The sequence below is a fragment of the Aspergillus piperis genome, assembly GCF_003184755.1.
Source record: "Aspergillus piperis CBS 112811 unplaced genomic scaffold BO85scaffold_13, whole genome shotgun sequence".
NCBI lineage: Eukaryota > Fungi > Ascomycota > Eurotiomycetes > Eurotiales > Aspergillaceae > Aspergillus > Aspergillus piperis.
In genome coordinates, this window is record NW_020291603.1 from 448,659 (window position 1) to 471,896 (window position 23,238).

Genomic DNA, 23,238 nt, shown 5'->3' on the forward strand with positions numbered 1-23,238 from the left:
TCCGATTAATCAATATAAAGATTATACTACTTAGTACTCGGAAGTATCTGTATTAGATCTGTATCATATGTTGGCCGAGGCAGGAAGTGATTGAGCGAAGATACCGTATCTACTATATTCTACTGTACAAATGATATTAAGTCAATAGATAGTCACACCGGACCACATCATAAGAATACACATGGGATGAAGGATAGATGATGTATTTCCCTCCTGGAAATGTGCAGATAATATAAGCAAATGGCATAAGAATGGTATACAATCCCATTTTACCCATATAAATGCTCTAAATAATCCTGCTCAAAATCATCCTCAGGATCACCGCCACCACCACCACCACCCGACTTCGACTTCTTCGAAGTCTTCATAACATCACTAATACTAACAAGCTTGGAATAAAAATCTGTAACCTTCGGGTGAACCATGACCTTGCGCGCCTCGAACCGCATAACCTGAAGACCAGCTTTCGAGGTCGCCCGACTCAGCGCAACATAGGCCTGACCCTTCTCAAACACACGGCCTAAATCAACCTTCACCCGCTGCAGCGTCTGGCCCTGCGCCTTATGGATGGACAAAGCCCAAGCCAAAATAAGCGGCACCTGTTGACGCTGCGCCTGCACCTCTCCGTTGGGAAGTTCGATCTTCCACGTCTCCGGCTGGCAGAGGAGATGGCGTTCCGTTCCGTCAGGCTGCACGAAGCATACAAGGGGCCATTTGCGGGTGAGCGTGATGCCGCCGGGACCACTGGCGTCCTTGTTGGCGGCCATGGGCTTGAGTTTCTTGCGTGCACGAGCCATGATCTCGTCGTCGCTGTTGTTGCCTGATCCTCCTGCTCCCGAGAATTCGTTCTCGTTGTCGATGTAGTAGTCGAAGGTGGCTTCGTCCATGAATGCCACGACCCGGCCGATGGAGCCGTTGACGAGCGTGTCTTCCATATTTTTGATGAGCATGACTTGTGCTCCCTTTTTCAGGTGGATCACTGGCGGTGCCATGCAGTTGGCTAGTAGGCGTTCGCGGAATTGGGGGTCTTGGATGGTGCCGCTGTCGACGGCGTTGAAGGTCATTGTTTCGCCGGATAGGCGACTCATTCGGGCGCCGTTGGCGCTTTCGACTTCTTGACGTGTGGGGAACCTGTGGATGGAATAAGTTGGGTGCTTGAGTTTGAAATGGGCCTGGTTATATGGGGGTGCGTGTCAGGCTTACAGTTCAGTGGCCTCGAGGGAGTCATGGAAGTCAAGAGGCCGAGAAAGTTGTTTGAATGTGTCAATCGTTCGTGGTGAGATCTTTCCAAGTCGAAGCTCGTTGAGCATGTCGGCGAATTCGGGGTCTCGTTGACGGAAAATGTGGGTTAGAAGGATGGTGTGTTGTATGGAAGTGTTCCATGTCGCTGCTGCGAATGCGAATTTGGCTTCTCGGTTGCTCCCTTCTGGGACGGGGGGAAGTTGGAAAAAGTCACCGGTGACTACTAGTTGTATGCCTCCGAAAGGACGACCGTTGTTCCTAATGCGACGTGCGATTTCCTCTAGCTTATCGAAGAGATCGCCGTCAACCATGGACACCTCATCGACGATCAGAACCTTGGTGCGCATCCAGCGATTCCGGGCTTTCTGGTTCTTCTTAATCTATAGATAGTTAGCACATGTGGATTGGTGTGATCGGTCGACGCCAATGCTGACCTTCTTGACAAGCTCCGGAACAGGTTCTTTCCCCAGTCCAATACCTGCGAAACTGTGGAGAGTTACACCCTCGATATTACAAGCTGCTAGCCCGGTAGATGCTGTCACCGCAACCCTGTCTGGCTCTTTCTTGTATTTATCTCTCAGTTTCTTAATGATCTCCCTCATAAGCACCGACTTGCCAGTTCCCGCAGATCCTGTAAAGAAGATACTCTTCCCTTGCTGTACAACCGCATCCAAGACATGGCGTTGCTCATCGCTGAGGAATATCGAAGCTACCTTCGTGCGGGGGTTGTGCATTTGGCCGCCTGCTTGTGCCTTCATAGTCTTGTTCTGCCGACGCAGTTCCCTTTGCTCATCCTTGATCGCGCTAGCTGACTTGTTCCAGGGAGCCGTCTGTTTCGGCCGCATAGGCGTTTGCGGCTTCAAAGATGGGGGCTCTGGTTCTGGTTCCGGCTCGTCTTTCAGCCATGGTAAAGTTCGAGGCTTCCTGGTCGGTGGTTGGAAGTGGGAGGGGGGCGAAGAAGACCATGGAATTTGTATGCTGCTGGATGGCGGGACACTCTCATCTGGAACCGGGGGTAAATCAGGATACTTGACCTCCGCCGCCGCTTTGCTGGGTGAAGTCAAGTCGACTATTGATATTTCTTCGTCTTGCGCAGGTATGCCATGGAGGGACGGGTACTTGGGCGGTTCAGGTTTCGGGACGCTCGGTCTGGATATGGGGGCCGGGGGAATGAATGGATCGGGTTCCTCAAAGTCCAGGTCGTCATCGTCGTCAAAGTCATTTTCGTCGAAGTAGACACCGTCGTGGAGGGACCCCAGATTAGACTCTCGCACGGTAGCCATCTCAATCTTGCGCTTGACCCCTGCGGACGGCGGCGGGGGTCTCATTGAAGCATTCCCATTGTTGCTGCGCGTAAGCGTGGATTGTAGCGGAGTCGCCGACGCTACTGAATGTTCCTTGACGGCTTTCTTGAACATCACAGCTTCCTCTCCAACCGGCGAAGTTCGCGATGCGGAGTATCTAGTAGAGGCCGTTGGCGATTTTATAACTGGACCATTTGAAAGGAATTGGCGGAGGATACCTGGGGTCGACGCGCGATGTCTGGAAAGGTACATATACTTGAATTCAGGGTAAGTTGGAGATGCAGCACTTGCCTGCCCTGATCAATCTATTGATGAAACTAATTCAATTATCCACCGGCGCGTTTTGGCGATACGCGCCGCGCCACTACTTATCGCTCACGTGATTCCGATAAGGGCTGGCTTATGAATGCCCTTTGCACGTGCAATTGTCTACCGTCTATAGAATACTGCCTCTACTTTAGAAGATGTCATTGTGCTCAGCCTGTAATATGATAATAGCAGGATTGCAGGTCATAATGAACTAGTAACATCGTAAATGCAGGATAACTTCGATATTCGATATATTGGACTGCCATTCCCCCCTCCCTCCTCCGTTGGACGCCCTTCCCTTCTTCTTTAGTTATTCAAGAGACTAACTAACTCGAACAGCTTCATGATGATCCCCATCAATCCAAGTCCCCTTTCGGAACTACATTGGTAACATCACCCTGTTGTCTTGGCTTCCTCGCCTTAAAGAGCATGACCTGACCCATAACCCACGACTCCACCTCTTCAAAGTTCCGACGAAGTCCCTCATCAAACTGAGCCTTGTTGTCCTCCGAGTTATGGAACGACTTTGTGTTGTTATTATAGCTGTTCATCATCTTCTGTCCCAGCCAGTTGATTGGTACACCCTGACCAAGGACTGTCGTCCCCACAAAAACGCCGTCCTCCGCCAGATGCGGCCGCACCACATCGAAAAGCTTGCACTTTTCTTCAGGTGTACCCGGAATGCAATGCAACAGGAAGAAGACACTAATCGAGTTGAACTTCTTGGACTTGTCGAAGGGCAGTGGCTCCAGGGCCGAGGCCACGACGGTATTCACGCGGACCGCCTCGCGGCCTACCGTTTCCAGGATACGCTGCTCGGCAGCCTGGAGCGAGTTGGGACTGAGGTCCAGGAGGGTAATCTCATTGCATTTGGCACCGGCTTTTAGGCTCTTTGCTGGATAGTAACCTGTGCCGACGCCAATATCTAGGTGACTCTGGCCCATGGCGGCATTGAATAATGGGAGTTGGACGGTTGAGGTTGGGCATTTCCATGCAAAGTTATTGGAAACCCAGAGGACCCAGAAATCGTAGAAGTAGCGGAGAAGAAAGGGAGTATAGACTGCAATCCCTTCTTCCAAGGTTGAAGGGGTCTTTGGTGAAGCTGTCATGGCTGATTTGGGGTGGATGTGAGAGTGAGAGTGTTTGTGTGTATCCCTTTTCTTTTCTTTTCTTTTCTTTTCTTTTCTTTTCTTTTCTTTTGTTCAGTCTTTGCTCTTGAAATCGAGGGCAACAAGATAACTATGGGACGGAAATGGGCGCCCCTGGCGGTAATGAAAAGAATGTGTGAAGGGCTGGATACCAAAATGCCACTAGAACTATCATGCAGTCTCACCCGCTCGCGCAGGTCATGTCTTATCCATCGAATGACAGCACTCAAACAGCTTTTACGTTCCATATTGTTCTATCATGTTGTCTTTGATTCGTATACTGCCTGGCAGGAATGTTCACTGTCTTGTCTTCCTGTCATTCCCCCTTCCCTTGCCTACATTGTTTCCTATGAGCACTTTATTAGATGGATCTTCGGCCAATGGTAGACCACTCCATGGGAATACCTTGCTGGAAAACGGTCTCATTTGTTCTACTTCGTTATCTTTGTTTAGTATACTTATTGTCTAACTGGAAGTTTAACTGTCTTATCCTCCTGTCATTCCCCCCTCCCTTGCCTACATTGTTTCCTATGAGCGCTTTATTTGATGGCTCTTCGACCAATGGCAGAACGCTCTATGAGAATGCCTTGCTGGAAAACGGTCTCATTTGATAAATAAAAGCCATCTTATAGTCACTTGCCGAGGTACCGAACTGATAACCCTTACAGTAGTTGCAAGTCTCTCCAGTAGTCCGTGATAAGGCCAGACGCTAAGCAATAGAACAATAGAACTCCCTTGCTTGTACCCTAACCGTCAGTTATGCACCTTAAGCACTCTGGGCAATTTTAGGCAATGATAGGCTTCTACTCCTGAGCAGAATTGCCTCAGTTGTGTCTAGATATCAGTGATCACGACATCATTGACTGAGCAGCAACAGTTTTCCGGTATGACAGAGTGGCCAGCCTACGAACCCATAGGAATGACGCGTATTAGAATGTGCAGGGAAGTGATACCGCATACACACACCGCAAGTTCTGCCTTGATAGCAGTATATACCAGCTTGTGATATACGGGCCTGGTGAGTGTGCTGCCACCCATTCCTGCCCTAGTATTAGTCAGTATACTTTACCGGCCTTATTCTATATATCGTATTTCTTTCTTTGTCCTCGTTTTTCGAGATTCACCTGCTGCTGAGATCCTTTCCTTCCTCAAGATCAGTTCAGAAGAGGATACTGAAGAATCAGGAAGTGACGACAGCCATGGTACCAGAGAACGAGTTCAACCTCACCGACGACCCATCGAAGCTTGGTCACAATGTCATTTCCCTCTTCAATCAGATCCAGTCCCGATACTCCTCAAAGGCCGCGATAGTCTGCGGGGACCATACCATCACATACGGTGCTCTTGCATCCGAGTCGGATCGCCTGGCCTGCCTGCTTCTATCGCGAAGCATCAGCCGTGGCCATGTGGTGGCTCTTGCACTAGATCGCACACCGGAGCTGATCATTTTCATCCTTGGTGTTCTGAAAGCCGGTGCAGCATATATACCCATTGATCCTACTTTACCGTCCGAGCGTGTCAACCAGATGCTGGATGATGAGGCGCTACGCCTGGTGATAGTTAGCCATGCTAGTACCAAAGGGATGACGGGCACCTGTCGATGTGATTATGGTCATAAAGCAGCCTGCTGCACGACAAGCGAACTGCGAGATCAGATGAGATATCAAGCGGACAAGAAGCCAGCCGTAGATGTCCAAGGAGATGACCTCGCCTATATCCTCTACACATCCGGCTCCACGGGCAAGCCTAAGGGCGTGGAAGTTCATCACGCCGCCATATGCAACTATGCGCTGTCGGTACACCAGAGACTTGGCCGTACTGACCAGGACCGCGTGCTGTTCAGGAGCACCATTTCCTTTGATATGGCCGCGATTGAGATCTACGTGCCATTACTGTGCGGCGCCACGGTCGTGCAGGCACAGACATACGAGATCCGGGACCCACACGCGCTGATACATCTCATTAATCACCATGCCGTCACCTTCGCCGTGATGACGCCGACCATCTTACAGATGCTGCTGGACAGCGGTTGGTGTGGCACGCCGGGCTTCTCTAGGCTGTACACCGGTGGCGAGCCACTGTCACCTCGCCTGGCAGAGCGCCTTACCGCTTGTGTTGAGGAAGTATGGAACATATACGGACCGACTGAGACAACAATGAGCGTGACTGCTTGGAAAGTCCAAGTCGGCGAGGACATCTTAATCGGAACGCCCAACGCAAACATACGACTATATGTCCTCGACGCCGACATGCAACCTGTGCCAGTTGGCGGCACCGGCGAACTGTATATTAGCGGAGCAGGGGTTGCTCGTGGATATCGGAACAATCCAGAACGCACCAAGGCTGCGTTTCTGCCGGACCCTTTCTGGGAAGGGCATACCATGTACAAGTCTGGAGACTTAGCATGCTTCTTGGACCCCAAGAGACTGGCCATCATCGGTCGTGCAGACACACAAATCAAGATTCGCGGGCAAAGAATTGATCCTGGTGATGTTGAGGCGTCAATCACAGCCCACGCGGCTATTGCCAATGCCGTTGTGATTAATCGAGACGAGCGACTCGTGGCTTATTGCATACGAAAGCCGGTTGTTGGCAGCGATGATGTTCCTCTTGCCAAGTTGCTACGCCCCTGGCTAGAAAGCCGCCTCCCCGGATACATGGTCCCCTCGTTCTTCGTCGAAGTCGACAAATTTCCTTGTACTCTCAACGGCAAAGTGGACCTCAGAGCACTACCGGATCCGATCTCGACTGTCACAGTGGCACAAAAACCCGCTACCACACTAACAGAACAGCTGCTGGCTATATGGACCGATGTACTGGGTCACAGTCAGGTTGGCATGCAGGACAACTTCTTCCACGTCGGCGGTAACTCTGCTAGTATCATTCGGGTCCAAATGAAGCTGGAGAAGCTTCTGGGTCGGAAAGTGCCGGTGTCAAAACTGTATGAGCACTTCACCATTGCCAACCTTGCTGCATCTCTTTCTGGTCAACCCAATACCAATGGAGTCGCGAAAGAGACGCAGAACTCCGTTGGGAACGATACTACTGGTGAAGATATTGCTGTCATTTCCATGGCGTGCAGACTGCCCGGCGATATCCACACGCCGGAAGAGTTTTGGAAGGTTCTCATCAGCGGCACCGACGCCGTTACCAAGGTTCCTGAGGAGCGCTGGGATGCCGATGCCATCTACGATCCTGATCCAGAGGCCCCCGGCAAGTCCTACAGCATGGGTGGTGGCTTCGTCAGGGACGCCATGGAGTTTGACGCGCAATTTTTTGGGATATCCCCTCGCGAGGCCCGGGCTATCGACCCGGCGCAGACCATGATCCTGGAGACCTGCTGGGAGGGCTTCGAACGGGCAGGCTATGGCACTAAGTCCTTGCGCGGCAGCCAGACTGGTGTCTTCATCGGCAGCGGTAACAGTTCTGTGGATGACGGTCTGCTAAGCGCCGCCGGCACAGAAAAGCTTGGAGGACATCTAGGTCTCGGCACGGCGCCGAGTTCGCTCTCTGGTCGCGTGGCATATGCCCTGGGGCTCCAGGGTCCTACTATGACCTTGGATGCTGGGTGCGCTGCCTCGCTGGTCGCCACGCATGTGGCATGCACCGCACTTCGCCTGGGCGAGTGTGACATGGCTGTGGCTGGTGGTGTCACATTTTTGCCCTCCCCTGGCTTGCATGTAGAGTTTAGCCGGCTTCGCGTTACATCACCAGATGGTCGTTCGCGACCATTTTCAGCGGACGCGGCTGGGATGGGACTGGGTGAAGGTGCCTCGGCTGTGATTTTGAAACGTCTCTCTGATGCGCAGCGTGACAACGATCATATCCACGCTATAATTCGCGGTTCGGCAGTCAACCACGGCGGCCGTGGCGCTAACATGACAGCACCGAGTGGACCAGGCCAGGAGCGTGTTATCCGCGCAGCTCTGGCGGCAGCGCGCTTGAAGCCGTATGATATTGACTATGTTGAAGCGCATGGGACTGGCACCAAGCTAGGGGATCCGGTCGAGGCCTCAGCTTTGGCAGAAGTATTCAGCAGCAGTCGGGATGATACCATTGGACCACTGAAGATTGGTTCCACGAAGGCCAATATCGCGCACACGCAGGCAGCCGCCGGCGTTGCAGGCCTTATCAAGGTAGCTCTGGCGATGGAACACAACATGCTGCCACAGACACTGCATAGCAGTCGGCCCAGCCCTTTGATCGACTGGGTTGGTGGCAAGTTGCAACTTTCCCAACGGCCAATGGCATGGCTACCCAGAACAAACAGCCCGACTACTCCGCGACGAGCAGGGGTAAACTCATTCGGAATAGCGGGAACTAACGCGCATGCTATAATTGAAGAGCCTCCAAGGGTTCACTCAGAGTCTAATGGCGACATTAATGATGATGATGATGATGATGCCAGGTCGCCTTTGCCGCTACCGTTCCTCCTTTCCGCGTATACAAGTGAAGCGCTACGGGGGCAAGCGAGAAAACTTCGCGATCACATCTCCAGTTCTACTGCCAAAATCAAGCTGTCTGATGTATCATACTCATTGGCAACTACTCGCACACATTTCCCACGACGCATCGTTCTTGCGGCACAAGACAAGACTGAACTGCTGAGCAGCCTAGCAAGCATTATCGACAACGGAGTACCAGCAACTGCTGACAACAGCAAGTCAGCTCGCGTGGCGATGTTGTTTTCCGGACAGGGCACTGAACGGAACAGGATGGGCAAGGCTCTTGCTGAACGTCACCATGTGTTCCGCAACACCATCACTCACATCGCAAGCCTGTTCGAGGCAGTTCTAGACAAGCCTCTGTTGGATGTTATGTGGGCAGATCCGGAGAGCGAGGCCGCCTCTTTGCTCCTGCGTACGGATTATGCGCAACCAGCTCTCTTTGCCCTCCAGGTAGCACTGTGGAGACTGTGGCAGAGCTGGGGGGTCCAGCCAGCAGTTGTGTTGGGCCATAGCGTTGGTGAGATTGCGGCCGCGCACGTCGCCGGAGCTATGAATCTGGCGGACGCTTGCCGCTTGGTCGCGGCACGAGGGAAGTTGATGCACGCGCTGCCTGAAAGTGGTGGTATGGTGGCACTTGAAGCCGGCGTAGACGAGGTCACTTCAGCCATCGAGCAGCTCAGTGCCCGGGACAGTGTGTCGATTGCCAGTATCAATACCCCGACACAAGTGGTAGCATCTGGGGATATGGGTGTCATCAACAAGTTGGTAACCCGCTTCAAGACTCAGGGCCGGTCTTGTAAGGTCCTCAGAACTAGTCGCGCATTTCATTCGCATCACCTGAATGAAAGCATGCTTTCCTCGTTACGCGCCGTCGCCAAAACGATTGTGTTCCAGCAGCAAACGCTGCCTATTGTTAGCACAGTTACGGGCAAACTGGCAGAGCCAGGGCAACTTAGTAACGCGGATTACTGGGTCCGACAAGCTCGCAATCCAGTCCTGTTCGCTGAAGGCATGCAGACCCTCGCCGACCAAGGTGCGAATTGCTTTGTTGAATTAGGCCCAGCAGCGACACTGTGTGGTATAGGAGCCTCATGTCTCGATGACGACAGCACTCAGACGAGCAAAATGGCCGACCGCGAAGGCGGAGGAAACTTGGCTTGGCTGCCCTCGTTGAAACCCAAGAGCGACGACGCTCTGGTAATCCAGAATAGCCTCTCCGACCTGCACATACGACAAGTAGAGATCGACTGGGCAGCCTTCTTCAAAGACATTGGTGGGCGCCGCATCCAGCTACCTACTTACGCATTTCAGCGACATCAGTATTGGCTGGACGGGTTGCGACCAGTATACAGCGGTAAGCCATCTGGCCAGTCTTCTTCGGGTGGCGCTCAGCCCTCCGGACAAATTCAAATTGGATGGCATGCTATTGATGCGAGTAGCCATTACCCCAATTCAGCTTGGGGTCTACTTTGTCCAGCAAGTGATGCGCCATGGATGGTACCGGTGAAGGAAGCATTGTTGCACGCCGGGAAGCAACCTATTACAGTCAATCAGCTGGCGGAAGCCAAAACTATGAGTGGCGTGCTTTGTTTTTGGGAATCAGAGAATGAGGATGACTTGACATCCAAGGCATCTGAGCAATTGCAGACAGTGTCCAGGATGGGGTTCTCTCCCTGGCTAGTCTGGGTGACGCGTGGTGCTGCTGGAGCCGGAAATATGGGCGAGGCGTCGCTCTGGGGCATGATGCGAAGTGCGCGCGTGAAATACCCTCAACTCTGTCTGCGTATTGTGGATCTGGAGGGTGAAGTGGACATCGCTATAGCCACTAAACTCTGTTCGATCTTGATGATGAGTACCGAACCTGAATGTGTTGTGCTTGGCGAACGAGTGCTCGTCCCACGAATGCAGTTGCAAATGCAAATGCAGGCGCCGGTCCAGGTTCACGTCCAGGAGGTTCAGAAGCATGGTAAGCTGTGCGAAAATGGTCAACAAGAGACGACCAATGGAACCACAGCAGCAGCAGCAGCAGCAGCAGCAGCAAAGTCGAATGGGACGGACAGCTTCACGACCATGATCAGGATGGTTGGCCCCGAGGAGAGGGCAACAATGCTTCAGCGGCTGGTACGGGAAGTAACGGCCAAGATACTTGGTGTGGCGGCCGCAGAGGAAGTAGATATGCACCGGGGGTTCATGGATGTTGGATTGGACTCATTAGGAGCCATTCAAATGCGTAAAGAGCTCTCAGCACGGACTGGGTTGAAGTTGCCACCTAACTGGACGAGAGTGTATCCGGATCCTACCTCACTGTCCGATGCTTTGCATAATCAGGTAGAGGGGATAGTGGCTAGCTGATTGTTGGTAGTAGTAGCATTTTGCTCATTTCGGTCTTAGATTATATAGATACTAGCTAGATTAATGAGAGGTTGTTAACGCTGTCCGACCCTTAATTTATCATGGAGATCAGAATGCTACTTACTGTTAGGATTCCAGCCAGTCCTTGGTACCATCGATGGTGTCGAGGATGTTCTGCTGCATCTTCACAAAAGGAAAGAACCCCCCCCCCTTCTATCACGTGACAGCGTATACTCCTCAAGACGCGCTTCCGCGCGGAGCTCCGATAAAGCGAATCTTCAGATCGGCGCACCGGTCCCAGGCTGATTTTTGCCAATCATGAAGCATGGCAGAGAAAGCAACCTCGAGTCAGTACTCAATTCATCTTTTTAGATAGCAAGATACAGACTAACTCCACTCCAGACAAGGAGCATCCTCTTGCGGGGGTGGTCCTCTGCTTTACCTCCATCTTACCAGAGCAGCGGGTATGCTAAACGCCCTCTGATGCTTGTACCTCTTCCTACTATAGTAATTCAAGGAATGCAGCACAATACTGATGGCTATGTGTCGCGTCTAGTCTGAACTCGCTATCGTCGCAAGTCAGATGGGAGCAACCCACAAATTTGACCTTACCTCCGACGTCACGCATCTGCTTATCGGCGAAGTCAATACTCCGAAGTACAAGTTCGTCGCGCGCGAGCGTACCGACATAACAGTCCTGAAACCGGAATGGGTTGAAGCTGTTCGCCAGTCATGGATGCAGGGAGGCGATACAGACATTCGGGCTCTGGAAGAAAAGTACAGATTCCCGACGTTTGCTGGGCTATCTATCTGCATAACGGGCTTTGAGGATAGTGAGTAGGGAATACCAAACATAGAGCGCACTGGAAGACTCGTCTAATGCATATGCTATAGTGTCGCTGCGAAATCGTATCCAGGATACCGTCACTGCGCACGGGGCCGAGTTCCGAAAAGACCTCACCAAGAACGTCACTCATCTTATCGCCAGGAATACGGAGGGTGAGAAATACAAATTCGCAACGCAGTGGGGTATCAAAATTGTCACAGTGAAGTGGTTCGAGGATAGTCTTGAGCGTGGCATGGTACTGGAAGAAACTCTCTATCACCCTCTTCTACCCGATGAGCAACAGGGCGCTGGTGCCTGGAACCGATCGCTGCCTACTCCGAAACCAAAAGTCACTAATAACGAAAACCCCTCAAATCCAAGACCGAGAAAGCTTCGGAGGATTGCAAGTGCTAAGCTGGGAGACCAGAATGAAGGCATCTGGGGTGATATCGTTGGTACGGGTTTCGACAGCAGCGATCCGAGGCCGTCTAGAGAAAGTCTGCAGAGGACTCAGTCTTTGACAAAGAGGCCCTCTATTTTGCAGGAGTCGCGCTCATTTGCGAGCGAGACTACCTTTGCAGAACCGCAGGAGCCCCTTCAACCGCCCCCGCCCCCTCCACCAGCAGCAGAGCGTCGCGAGGGTTTTCTAGGTGATTGTTTCTTTTTCATCCATGGCTTCTCCTCTAAACAGGTCGGTCTGCATACCCTTACGCTTTCTCCCACCTTCTAACCTTTCAAGACCAACGTATTGCGAGATCACCTTTCCTTCAATGGCGCAGAGCTGGTGAGCTCCTTGAGCGAGTTCTCTAGACCAGACATACCCAAAAGGGGCCATGGCCTCTATACCATCGTGCCCTACAAGATGCCCCGCGCACAGGTCCCATCCACGGATGACTTGGCCTTCGAATGCGAAGTGGTAACCGACATGTGGCTGGAAAGATGTCTCGATGCGAAGACGCTGGTACCGCCAGAATCCCACACAGCGAATACACCGATCCCTTCTTTCCCCCTCAAAGGTAGAATCCCAATCAGCTCCCGATGGACGTTTAGCTGACAATCCCAGGATTCGCGGGAATGAAGGTTTGCTCGACTGGATTCTCCCGAATCGACCTTCTCCATCTATCGAAGCTCGTCCACCTCGTTGGTGAGTTACTCTAAGCAGCTTGATGAACTTGTCTAACCCTCCAGGTGCCACCTACCACGAGTACTTGACGCCCAGCGCCTCCATCCTCATATGCAACGACGCTGGCCCGGTGAACCCGGAGAAGCTGCGACATACCCAAGAATGGGGCGTCCCCGCCGTCTCTGCAGACTGGCTCTGGTCCTCCATCCGCAACGAACAGAAACAACCAGTCGACCAATACCTAATCCAAAAGCATTCCACACAAAGCAGAAAGTCTCTGGAACCGCGAGCCGGTTCTCGCCCAGAGCAGAAGCAACCCCCCAATAGTAACGAGCCTCCACGTTCCAGACACGGGCATGAGCACGAGAAACAAAAATCAAGCAACGCACAACCACCAGACACATCCTCATCAGACCCTAAGCCCACCACCAAACCACCCCCAGCCCCGATCAGCACAACCAGCACCTCCCCCCTCAAGCGCAAACCCACCGACCAACACCCCTCAAGCACACCCACAACCACCCAATCCGCCCTCAACCAAGCCGTAACCAGCCTCCTCAAAAACGCCCGACCAGCCCAACCTTCCGAACCCAGCACCGGCTCGGACGACCGCCAACGACCTCAACGAGGCCGAAGACCGCTGCTGGGCCGGGCCCCCTCCTCCCTGGACCACCCTAAGCACTTCTCCTTCTCCCGCGCGAGCTCAATCGACACCCTGAACGAAGACGGCTGCGGCAGCGCCGTCGAGTCCACCACCACGACCGCCACCAATTCCCGCATCCCCTCGCTGTCTCACACTCACAGCAACCAATACGAGTACCAGTACCCGGAGCGTAACGGGTCCCTCGAAGAAGAGGACGAGAACGAGGCCCCGCCCATGACGCAGCTGGACTACGAGGACCCGGATGCAGTAGCCATGCGGGAGAAATTCCTCCAAAAGGCCGGGAAGGTAGTCGAGAAGAAGAAGTCGAATGATGTGATTGCGGAGGGGAGACTTGTTCCTGGTTTGGAGAATGGTGCGTGGGGGACGGCGAGGAGGACAAGGCATACGAATCGCGCGTTGGATAATCTTTAATTAAACTATGATCTCTGCTGGATTGGCGTGTGAGTTCTGTTGGGTAGATAGATTTATATATGGATGTGCGAGTTTTGTCCACAAAGGATAGAAAAGAAATTAACCGGTGACGGGTTAATTATCTACCTTTGGTTTGTTTGGACACTCAGAGGTCCATTCTGTTCTGCTGTTAAGTGCATGCATAGCATAGCATGGCGTCTCTGTCCTGAATGAATACCTACTACTAGCGACTAGGGCAAGTCATGCTTGGTTTTAGTTCCATAATGCTTTGGTGTACCTTCTTCTGCTATATGATATCAGTTCTCGGTTCCCTAAATTTGCATCATCATCATCATCGAAACAATGCTACCAGATCTGACAATCGTGCTAGGACATTACTTCTTAGAAGAATTGAAAGGAACAAAGCATAATAATAAAGGCACAGCCTCAATCTAGTTAATACCTTTGCTAAAAAACCACGAACACTAAAAACCATAAGCAGAAACTATGGTAGGTAGTACTAGGTAGGTATGCAATTAAGCTCTAAGACGCCAATCAACGGTGGTGATACGCCAGAAACTGAAAATCCTTAAGGTAATCATCATCATCCATAAGCTGACGATAACAATCATCAACCAGCCCTATCCTGCAAGGGGATGGGGTAATGATGCAGATAAAAATAAGGAAAAGGGGTGAAGGGGAGGTGAATGTACATACACGAGGGGGATATTTTGAGTGGTAAAGTAGACGAGGAAGAGAGAAGTAAGGAAAAGTGCCAGCCACGGCTAACACTTCTCTTGAACAGAGAGGGAATAGCAGTAGCAAGTTCGTACAGCATCATTATGTTATGTTTTGTACAGTTGTAAAAGATGATGGGGGATGATAAAAAGAAAATGAGAGTAGAAGTCAAGAGTTGGTATCTAAGCATGGGCTGCCAGGCCACCAGGTAAGGGAGCATCGAGATCGATGTTTTCGACTGAGGTGCGGTTCTCGCCGCTCTCGCGGAACAAGTTCGTAAAGTACTTGCAGGCGGCGTCGCTTTCCTGCTTGGTCTTGCTGACTTCGTGCTTGCGGCGGCCGAGATCTTCGATGTCCTGCGCCAGGCTTGTTTGCAGGTTTCCGGCGGGAAGGCGCAGAATGCGGCGGACTTCGGAGGAGATGCGCGTCGCGTTGGAGTGAACGTAGTCCATCTCCGAGAGGGTGGCGGCGAGCTTGCGTGAGAGACGAGGGGGAAGGGTCGTTGGGATGGACGAGACCATGTAGGCGGCTGTCAAGGCGGCTGAATTAGTCGGTTAGTGAACAGTTCAAGACAGTGACTTATAGGGTAGGACTCACCGATTGCCATGACACCAGGAATGAACAGGCGGCGCATATTGTTCGGTCCGAGGAACTTGACTGCGCTAAACACACTGTCGATCCAGCTGATTCCGCCAAAGGCACGGCCTGTAAGAACAGTCAAGGCGGTCATGGCCATTCCTGTGCCGGCCACCTTCTCTTGACGCTCCCAAATGCCCGAGACGTCGAAGAAGTCCCAAAGTTCCACTTCCGTGTGCACTTGTCTAGCGAGAGTGTGACGACGACCGCGACGGAACATCATGTCTGCACGGAAGTTCAAGGGCGCAAACTTGTCCTCGCCAACATGGAGGAGACCGATGTTTTGGATGAACCCGACGCCCTTTACCGTCTTTTCACGAGCGTAGTCCTCGCAGCCAGTTACAGCCGAAGCAATCTGCTCCAACATGGCCACCTTCAGGTCTTCAGCATATTGGAATGCGGAGAGGAAACCCGGGTATTCGACGCCCAGATCAGCCTCCGAAACACGGGCGATGGTTTCACCCAGAGTAGACCGGGTGTGGTTGTAGACATCGTCGCAAGACTTGTCGACAAGCTTCTCGACCTGGTCACCAATCTCAACCTTCTTCTTCTTACCATCTTCGTACGCCGGCTCAAGCTCCGCCAGCTCATCCGTGACGCGCTTAAGCTCAGTCTCAGCAACATCACGGTTCACCGAGGCCAACGAGTTGAGGTCAGCAAGCAGGTTCAAGAGGTAGGTCCTGGCAGGAGCAAGCTTCGAACGAGAGCGCTTTTCAAGAACGAAGCGGCGCAAGGAGCCCTCCAGGTTCTCAAAGTCTTGAATCTTCTCCCTCTCCTTGCCCTTTCCTTTATCCTTCTTGCCGGAAGGCTTATCGTCATCATCATCATCAGAGTCATCGCCATCACCACCACCAGAACCGGAGCTCACCACCGAAACCGGAGGCGCTACCGGGATAGCGTTACTCGAGACGAAGTGCACCAGTTCAGCCGCCTCCTTGTACGTGCGGGGACTGAGCTTGCCAATCTGGTCCAAGATCATCCGCTCACAGCGCTGCTTGTCGCGAATCTGGTCGAAGCCGTTGACAACAATGAACATGTAAGCTTTCTCATGGGCAGCATTAAGAATGAACTCCTTTGCAGAGAGTGTGAAATGGTTTGCAGCGGAAACCACAAAAACGACCACATCAATCTCCTCCTGCCGAGCAAAGACCGCCGTCGTCTTCAGCGAGTCCGAGTTCAGACCAGGCGCATCAATCAGAGCAATATCCACTACTCCGTTATTGAGAAGAGATTCGTCAATCGTCCGCACATCCTTCACGTAGACCTTGCACTGCATGTACTTGGAGTTGTCGATAACAATGTTCTCCAGCTCCTGAAGCGCATACACATCGTAGGTACTCTCATCGTTACGGTTGTAAAGCACATCCTTGTGCACAGCATGAACCTCCTCAACACCGCTGTTCTCGCGTGCATCCAGAACCTCACAGAAGATGCTCGTGCATGGCTGCTGATCCTCGGGGAGAACCTTGCGCCGCAACAGCGCATTACAGAACGTCGACTTTCCAGCGTTCAAATCACCCGTAATCAGAACCTTACTCGACGTATCCTCAATCCGATCCCGCAGCGACAACAGATGCTTGATACTCTGGCTGATCTTGCCATCCAACAGCGACGCAATCGACGCTTTCTCCAGCGAGTGCACCAGCTCCGCCTGGGACAGCGCACCCAGCTTCAAATCCAGCTTGAGAATTGAGAACTCCTGCGCGATTTGGGGGCTCATCAGCCTCGGTTCCGACGGGACACGACGTTCCGCCGCAGCGCTGGATTCAGCCAAATCCTCGCCACCGGTCATCGTGGCAGCACGTCTGACCATTCCGGGACGGGGGAGATCTTCCGATTCGGTGCTTGCATCTCCGAAAAACGACTGTCTCTTCTGCAAGGCGGGCTTTGGCGCAGGGGAACCAGGAGCGCTCTGGGAGGAGGGATAATGCGCAGGCCATTGGCGGTTCATGTTCTGGAGTTCTTTGAGGGTTTCGATAGTGCGCGAGATAGCACGCGCGAGCTTAGTGCGGTTCGAGTTGCTGTAGATTCGAAGAGCAGACTGGTTAGTGTCTGCACATCCCATAGAAGGGGCAAAAAAAAAAAAAGAGTGATAACCACATACTATAATAATTGATGAACATGGCTCGCAACAACATGTCTCTCATGCTCCACTGTATAACCCGCACGTCAGTCCCTTTCCCACATAAACTATATCCGTATCAGTCCGGGGGACAAAAACGAACCGGCAGGATTCCACTCTCCCAGATGCGTAGGGGTATGCATGGGGGTCGGGCGATCGACCATCAAATCGGCCCTCCAGTCGCCACCAGCATCACCTTCCATCACACTTCCACTGGGAATACTGCCTCCGTAGCCGGAATCCTCATGCAGGGAAGCCATCAAGGCGGTCGCGCTCTCGGAGGTTGAACCATTGCCGACGGTCATGTATGCAGGCGGGGGTCTCGGAAACATAGTAGAAGTACTAGTGCTGGGAAGGCGTTCCTCCTCCGTCGGCGGCGGAGGATAGGCGTGAGTGGGCGAGGAGGACGAAGGTGAGGATGAACCCTCGCCGGCAGAGGAGGCGCCCTGACCGGGGAAATACTCCTGACTCATGGCGACCGACAGGGAAAGTATGAGGGGAGTTGATAGGGATGGAAAGCCATCAATCGGTGACGCGAAGATGGAAAGAAACGAAAGATTCCCTGGAAAAGCCCAAAGGGGTTTGGTCTGGTTTTCTGCATGTGACACCGTTTTATTACCGGAGTAAATTAGAGTATGTAATTAATTGGTATGGTATGGTACGGTTACCTTGATGTCACTTCAACTAAAGAAGTAGCCTGACATCCTATCCTATCTTCATTCCTCATCGCTACTTTGTTATCGTTTCATGATATCTAGCCCTCCTTCGCTTCCTCCTTCGCCCACAAGCTGCATGTTATTCCTATCCTGCCGAAATAGCAATCACCATTGAACTCTCTATCCCGACTCTTAATCACCCCCACCATGAACGTACGTCCGTCCCTATCTATCTGATCTATCCACCTAACCTTTCCCCTTCCCCGCATCGCCCCAAACTCAACCCAAACAAAATAAACTAACAACCACCCCCCAACTAGATCGTCGAATGGGCCTTCGGCAAGCGCATGACGCCCGCCGAGCGTCTGCGCAAACATCAACGAGCGCTCGACCGAACCCAGCGCGAACTGGATCGCGAACGAGTCAAGCTTGAGAACCAGGAGAAGAAGCTAGTCCAGGATATTAAGAAGAGCGCGAAGAATGGACAGATTGGTGCTTGTAAGATCCAGGCGAAGGATCTGGTGAGGACGAGGAGGTGGGTGCCCCCCAATCCCTTGTCTCTTATCCCGAAGGCCGTGGTGGGCCAGTATGCTAATGAATGACGCGGGAAACAGGTATGTCCAGAAATTCTACCAGATGCGGACACAGTTACAGGCCATTTCGCTGCGGATTCAGGTACGATATCCCTTCTTTCCATCTTACGCAAAGGAACCATAGCTTACAAGACGGATCGATGAATAGACGGTACGGAGCAACGAACAAATGATGCAATCCATGAAAGGCGCAACGATGTTACTAGGCAGCATGAACCGACAGATGAATCTCCCCGCATTGCAACGAATCGCAATGGAGTTTGAGCGAGAGAACGATATCATGGATCAACGACAGGAAATGATGGATGAGGCGATTGACGAAGCAACGGGATTGGAAGGCGAGGAGGAAGAAGGCGAGGATATTGTCAAGGAGGTTCTTGATGAGATTGGTGTGGATCTTAGCCAGGCGGTTCGTGCCCCTCTCACTCTTCTTTTCTGCGTTCTTTTCTTCGCAGGGAGATTCGATGAGGTATATGATGCTAACATACTATTTAGCTGGGAGAAACACCCACCGATATACAAAAGACGGCCGTGGGCGAGACGAGAGTTGCGCAAGCGGTGGGTGCTGGGGGTGGAGGTGGCGGTGGTGCGAATACCAGTGACGATGACCTGCAGGCGAGATTGGATAGTCTGCGGAGGTGATGTGATTCATACTACTTGTGATATGATAGTATGAGTTACATTTATTTTAATTCTTATAGCTATAAGCACTCTTGCAGTTTGTTATACGGTTTTCGTGTTTCGAACGGCGTTAGGGTAACTGGGTTTGCATTGATTCCATCCATCCATGAGCAATTTGACTTGAGTCCAATGATACAGATATTATCATTGCTTGTTGTACGTATGCTGAAGAAGTGAAAGAGAAAGCGCATAGTGATATATATATATATATGCCATCTCGCCTGCGAGGCTGACGATCTACCCAATTGAACTCAAACTATAATCCAACAACTAGTGAGTACTTATACGAGTAACTTACTATGGACCCCAAACAACCACCCACATCAACTTACCCATCCATCTATCTCCTCCTGCCTAAAAGCAACTCACCCAGTGGCAGCCTGCCTCCTTATCTCCAGCGTGTCCATCTCTACCCAATAACTCGACTGCCCAAACCACGGCATCGACAACAACTCCTGCAACTTCGGTCTCTCCTCCGGGTCCTTCGTAAACATAGCCCTCAGCATATCCACACAATCCTGCGAGAGGTCCTCACTAACAGGCAACTCCTCTCTAATAACGCGCTGCCTTCGCTCCCTGATCTTCCTCATTCTCCGGGCCTGCTGTGCAGCACTCCTACCCTTAGGCCAATCGGAAAGACGCCCGATATCCGGATCCGGGTTTGGCTCTTCCCAAGGCGCGAAGCCGTGTAAGAGCTCGTAGATGATGCAGCCGAGTTGCCAGAGCGTGAGGCCGCGGACATCGTGGCGAAGGGGGATTTGGACGGTACCGTCGCTGAAGTTGGTGTTGTCATAATTGGGCTTTAGGAGTTCGGTGGCGAGTTCGGGTGTCATAAATTTCTCGTAGTTGGGGATGTAGGGCGTGTGGCTTTTTTGGAAGTCTGCGTCGCGCAGGCCGAAGTGAATGAGGCCGAGGTCAATTAGGGTTGTCTGTTTTTGGTTGGAGGGGTTAGTAGGTGGGTTCTTTTAGGGTGTAGGATGGTTGGTTGTAGGGTTGTGTCTGTGGAGAGGGGCTTACATTGAAAGCATCGTCAAGTAGGTAGTTCACGTGTGAGATGTCCGTGTGGCAGAGTCGCATGTCATATAGGTATGATGTTGCTTCAAGCAGTTGGGTTGCTATCTGGCAGACGGTCACCTCGTTTAGTCCGGTCTGCTTTTCTCTCGATAAAAGGTAACTGCTTCCGTCGAGTGGCTGCAACCCCTTCTTAAGCCAATCCTTCGTTTCGGCATATGGGTCGTAATTCTTTTCACGGACTTCATTGGGGACTGTAGCTTCCATCACCGTTGCCTTGTACTTGCCGTGGGAGTAGACGGAGTCCAGCATCGGGAACCGCCTACAGCCAGCCGTGAGCAGCAGAAGGTATGCCTCCATTGGGATATAGCGGAACTGATGCGGCTGTTGATAGTATAGAGGCGCCACACTCGGGTCACTTGTCCTTTTTCTTATATCTGTATTGATGGTCGATGAAGTCTCGACCTTGATTGCGTATAGCTTTTGTTGTTTAGGAGGTCTGGTATCACTTCCTAGAGATGTTGGTCAGCAAAGGAAGCCAGCACTAGTCATCCTGAGGTCAGGGGCCTTACGCTTATGTGCCAGGAAGGCGACGCCAAAGGCTGTAAATCTGTGTTAGCGAACTATCCAAGAGCACAAGAGGGTCAGAACCCCATACTTCCTACCCCCAGAAGGCCCCGGAGAACAAAATCGTCATCCAGGTTGGGACAGATACTAGCGCGGTACGTATCACACACGTTCTCATCGCCTTGACGACGGATAGTAGAATCTTTATAGTGTATGCTTTGCTGGTATCTATAACTGTCTGTTCGAGGTTCCCCGTCCACCTCGTGCGTGCATTTGGATATCTCTGTCTCTGTTCTGGCTTGCATGCTGGCGTAGTAGCGCCTTGAGAGTACCTCATGGAGTTGGGGATGTTCGGCTGCTAGCAGACTCTCTGGTTGTAAAAGATCGTGGATCAATGCTGCCAGGCTCGACTCCCATGTGTAGACGTGGGCCCATAATTGCCGATGCTCTGCAGCACTCAAGAGATGAGCACTAGTCAAAACCCCGACGAGGCGGGCGAATTCGCGGCTCCAGAACATCTGATTTCTATTGTCGTCCGCCATTGCGAGAATGTTAAAAGATGTCGAAATAGGGTTTCAGGGTTAGCTATAGCTTCCTCCCGGTAGTTTGAATAGAGGGCAGGCTTTTATAGTAGTGGAGGTAAACTGGAGGGCTCCAAGAGCGCCATGAATACTACCGACAAAGGGATGCATCGCGGATCGTGGTTTCCTTACTTTCACATAAAGAGCCTTTGTTTTTACTGCGCCGTTGTTAATGGTTGGAACATCGAAAAGAAAGAGCCCGGTATGCGAGTGATTGTTCGGATTGTTCTATTAGTCCAAATATGTATATAAAGAACAAAGGTTGTGGACATTAACAAAAACCCTACTACGAGATCAAACGGTACATGAGGCGATTTTTCCAGTATAGTCTTGAGAAACCCTAACTGGGCCATGACTCGCGCAACAGCCCAACGGTCAATTTGATAGATCACATGAAGGCAACATCTTGAGGATGTATGTGCTGCTCAAAGTTTAACTTTCACTCACCTAGGGTTTCTTTCAGCGTTAGTTTTTGTGCTCGTGGAGGGGCTGTTAGTAAAGTGAGATACCAATATTTTCCGGACTGGCAATGTCATGTTCCGATATAGATTCTATAAGTCATGGAAGGAGGGTGTACTAAGACTGAACATCCAATAAGGGCCTCCCAACCTGCAGGATGGGCCCAGCTGAGGCCTGGAGCACCTGCAGGCATTTGCCATGAGTCACGGCTGATCCAGCCTATCATCAACGCGGGCGGCCGTTCTCAACACGACTAGCAAGGAAGATGACGATATCCTTCTCCAGGACTCTTAAAGGAGGGGGAGAAAAGTACCGTTTCATGGTGGTGATGGTTGTGGTGGTGGGTGATCCTGCTGCTGCTGGTGGCGGCCATCCAAGACGACAGAGCGGAATTGATCATTTCCACTATCGCATGCAGCACGATCAGCATAACAAGAAAAGAACTCATGACGTGCAGCATTTGCTGGATAATTCTATACCTTTCTGTATGTAGGGAAGTGGATTGATCCACTCTACTTCAATGACAGTGACGGGCAAGCAGAACATCTCTCTTTGAACCAGACGGACAGACGGCGGCAAAGGGGGGTTTGGCTGCAGAACCGGCGCATCCCTGCGGCCAATCAGGCTTGTGGGAACTAGAAGTTCATTGTTGGGCAACAGCGCTGAATGGCGGTTAGGCTGCAGCGATGTTCGTCCTGGACTGTGAAAGCCTGGGCCTGAACACAGCAGCAAACCCGCTAGCCGGTCGGCCACATGCAGGTAGAGTGCACCATGACGGCGGCCTTGCTTGTTCTTTTTTCTTCATCTTCCATCTGATTGTCTTGCTCACCCGTCATCGCCCATCCAACATCAGATCAGACTTTTTTTTACTGCCGCCTTGTTACTCCGGGCTGTAGTTGCTCGTCGCTCTGGGAAGATGTTGGGTTTTCTTACTTGCTGCTGCATCGCCCCATTCCATTGCGGCTGAGGAAGGCTGCCTGCGATACGAAGCCCGGGCAAACACGCGGCCAGAGAAGCAGTCGCGAGCCCGCGACTCAGTAACGACTATCATTCATCCAGAAGGAGGGGGGTGGATATAAAAAGACGCAGGTCAAAGGGGCGAATGACAATGCGCCAAAATGGCCAGGGCAGTTCTCCTTGCCCATGCCCGGGCGATGTCGCGCCCTGCTAATTCCGTCTTGCGCAGCGACGGAGGGACCTGCGCGCTTTTCCCCTGGTCCTTTCATTTGGACGGCGCATCGTGATTGAACGATTGCCATGGTCACAAGCAAAGACTCCAGTAGCTCCGCGACCATGATATCCCGAATCTTTTGGGGTTGGATGGTTGCTTCTGCTGGGCATGCAGCTTTCCAAACCTAATGGCAAGGCAGAAAGCACCAGGGATCTTC

At 52.0% G+C, this 23,238-nt stretch overlaps 6 protein-coding genes across 6 annotated transcripts; 2 read left to right on the forward strand and 4 right to left on the reverse strand.

Moving 5' to 3' along the window:
- Positions 1 to 1,172: 1,172 nt before the first annotated feature.
- Positions 1,173 to 2,843, reverse strand: BO85DRAFT_60257 (uncharacterized protein). Its single transcript, XM_025665514.1, has one exon. It carries the CDS (start codon positions 2,796 to 2,798, stop codon positions 1,623 to 1,625), a length of 1,176 nt encoding a protein of 391 aa, XP_025514076.1. The 5' UTR covers positions 2,799 to 2,843; the 3' UTR covers positions 1,173 to 1,622.
- A 301-nt stretch (positions 2,844 to 3,144) lies between these two features.
- Positions 3,145 to 4,198, reverse strand: BO85DRAFT_450809 (class I SAM-dependent methyltransferase). The gene has a single exon (XM_025660462.1). The coding sequence runs from the start codon at positions 3,962 to 3,964 to the stop codon at positions 3,212 to 3,214; it is 753 nt and encodes a 250-aa protein (XP_025514077.1). The 5' UTR covers positions 3,965 to 4,198; the 3' UTR covers positions 3,145 to 3,211.
- Positions 4,199 to 5,202: 1,004 nt separating this feature from the next.
- BO85DRAFT_439863 (BRCT domain protein) lies at positions 5,203 to 13,827 on the forward strand (the record flags this gene model as incomplete). Its single annotated transcript, XM_025658735.1, has 7 exons — positions 5,203 to 10,779; positions 11,206 to 11,310; positions 11,360 to 11,636; positions 11,698 to 12,320; positions 12,369 to 12,645; positions 12,693 to 12,773; positions 12,818 to 13,827. The coding sequence occupies 7 exons, from the start codon at positions 5,203 to 5,205 to the stop codon at positions 13,825 to 13,827; spliced, it is 7,950 nt and encodes a 2,649-aa protein (XP_025514078.1).
- A 408-nt stretch (positions 13,828 to 14,235) lies between these two features.
- Positions 14,236 to 17,831, reverse strand: BO85DRAFT_521438 (mitofusin). Its single transcript, XM_025665201.1, has 4 exons — positions 17,406 to 17,831; positions 17,285 to 17,333; positions 15,142 to 17,201; positions 14,236 to 15,085 (listed from the first exon to the last, which is right to left on the reverse strand). Exons 1-4 carry the CDS (start codon positions 17,773 to 17,775, stop codon positions 14,727 to 14,729), a joined length of 2,838 nt encoding a protein of 945 aa, XP_025514079.1. The 5' UTR covers positions 17,776 to 17,831; the 3' UTR covers positions 14,236 to 14,726.
- Positions 17,832 to 18,019: 188 nt separating this feature from the next.
- On the forward strand, positions 18,020 to 19,497 carry BO85DRAFT_450815 (ESCRT-III subunit protein DID4). The gene is made up of 5 exons (XM_025660463.1): positions 18,020 to 18,171; positions 18,279 to 18,493; positions 18,573 to 18,633; positions 18,700 to 18,960; positions 19,047 to 19,497. The coding sequence occupies exons 1-5, from the start codon at positions 18,166 to 18,168 to the stop codon at positions 19,191 to 19,193; spliced, it is 690 nt and encodes a 229-aa protein (XP_025514080.1). The 5' UTR covers positions 18,020 to 18,165; the 3' UTR covers positions 19,194 to 19,497.
- A 100-nt stretch (positions 19,498 to 19,597) lies between these two features.
- Positions 19,598 to 21,352, reverse strand: BO85DRAFT_424068 (Protein kinase domain-containing protein; the record flags this gene model as incomplete). The annotated part of the gene is made up of 4 exons (XM_025658033.1): positions 19,598 to 20,161; positions 20,250 to 20,755; positions 20,816 to 20,845; positions 20,902 to 21,352. The coding sequence occupies 4 exons, from the start codon at positions 21,350 to 21,352 to the stop codon at positions 19,598 to 19,600; spliced, it is 1,551 nt and encodes a 516-aa protein (XP_025514081.1).
- Positions 21,353 to 23,238: the final 1,886 nt, after the last annotated feature.

Bases quoted from the DNA above. Each gene is read 5' to 3' on its own strand.
- BO85DRAFT_521438 (XM_025665201.1), bottom strand. From the start codon at position 17,775: ATGAGTCAGGAGTATTTCCCCGGTCAGGGCGCCTCCTCTGCCGGCGAG. The intron at 17,202-17,284 runs GTATGTGGTTAT...TCGAATCTACAG, and splicing joins CATGTTCATCAATTATTATA to CAACTCGAACCGCACTAAGC. The intron at 15,086-15,141 runs GTGAGTCCTACC...CGACTAATTCAG, and splicing joins TCCTGGTGTCATGGCAATCG to CCGCCTTGACAGCCGCCTAC.
- BO85DRAFT_450815 (XM_025660463.1), top strand. The intron at 18,494-18,572 runs GTGGGTGCCCCC...CGCGGGAAACAG, and splicing joins GATCTGGTGAGGACGAGGAG to GTATGTCCAGAAATTCTACC. The intron at 18,961-19,046 runs GTTCGTGCCCCT...CATACTATTTAG, and splicing joins GTGTGGATCTTAGCCAGGCG to CTGGGAGAAACACCCACCGA.
- BO85DRAFT_450809 (XM_025660462.1), bottom strand. From the start codon at position 3,964: ATGACAGCTTCACCAAAGACCCCTTCAACCTTGGAAGAAGGGATTGCA.
- BO85DRAFT_60257 (XM_025665514.1), bottom strand. From the start codon at position 2,798: ATGTACCTTTCCAGACATCGCGCGTCGACCCCAGGTATCCTCCGCCAA.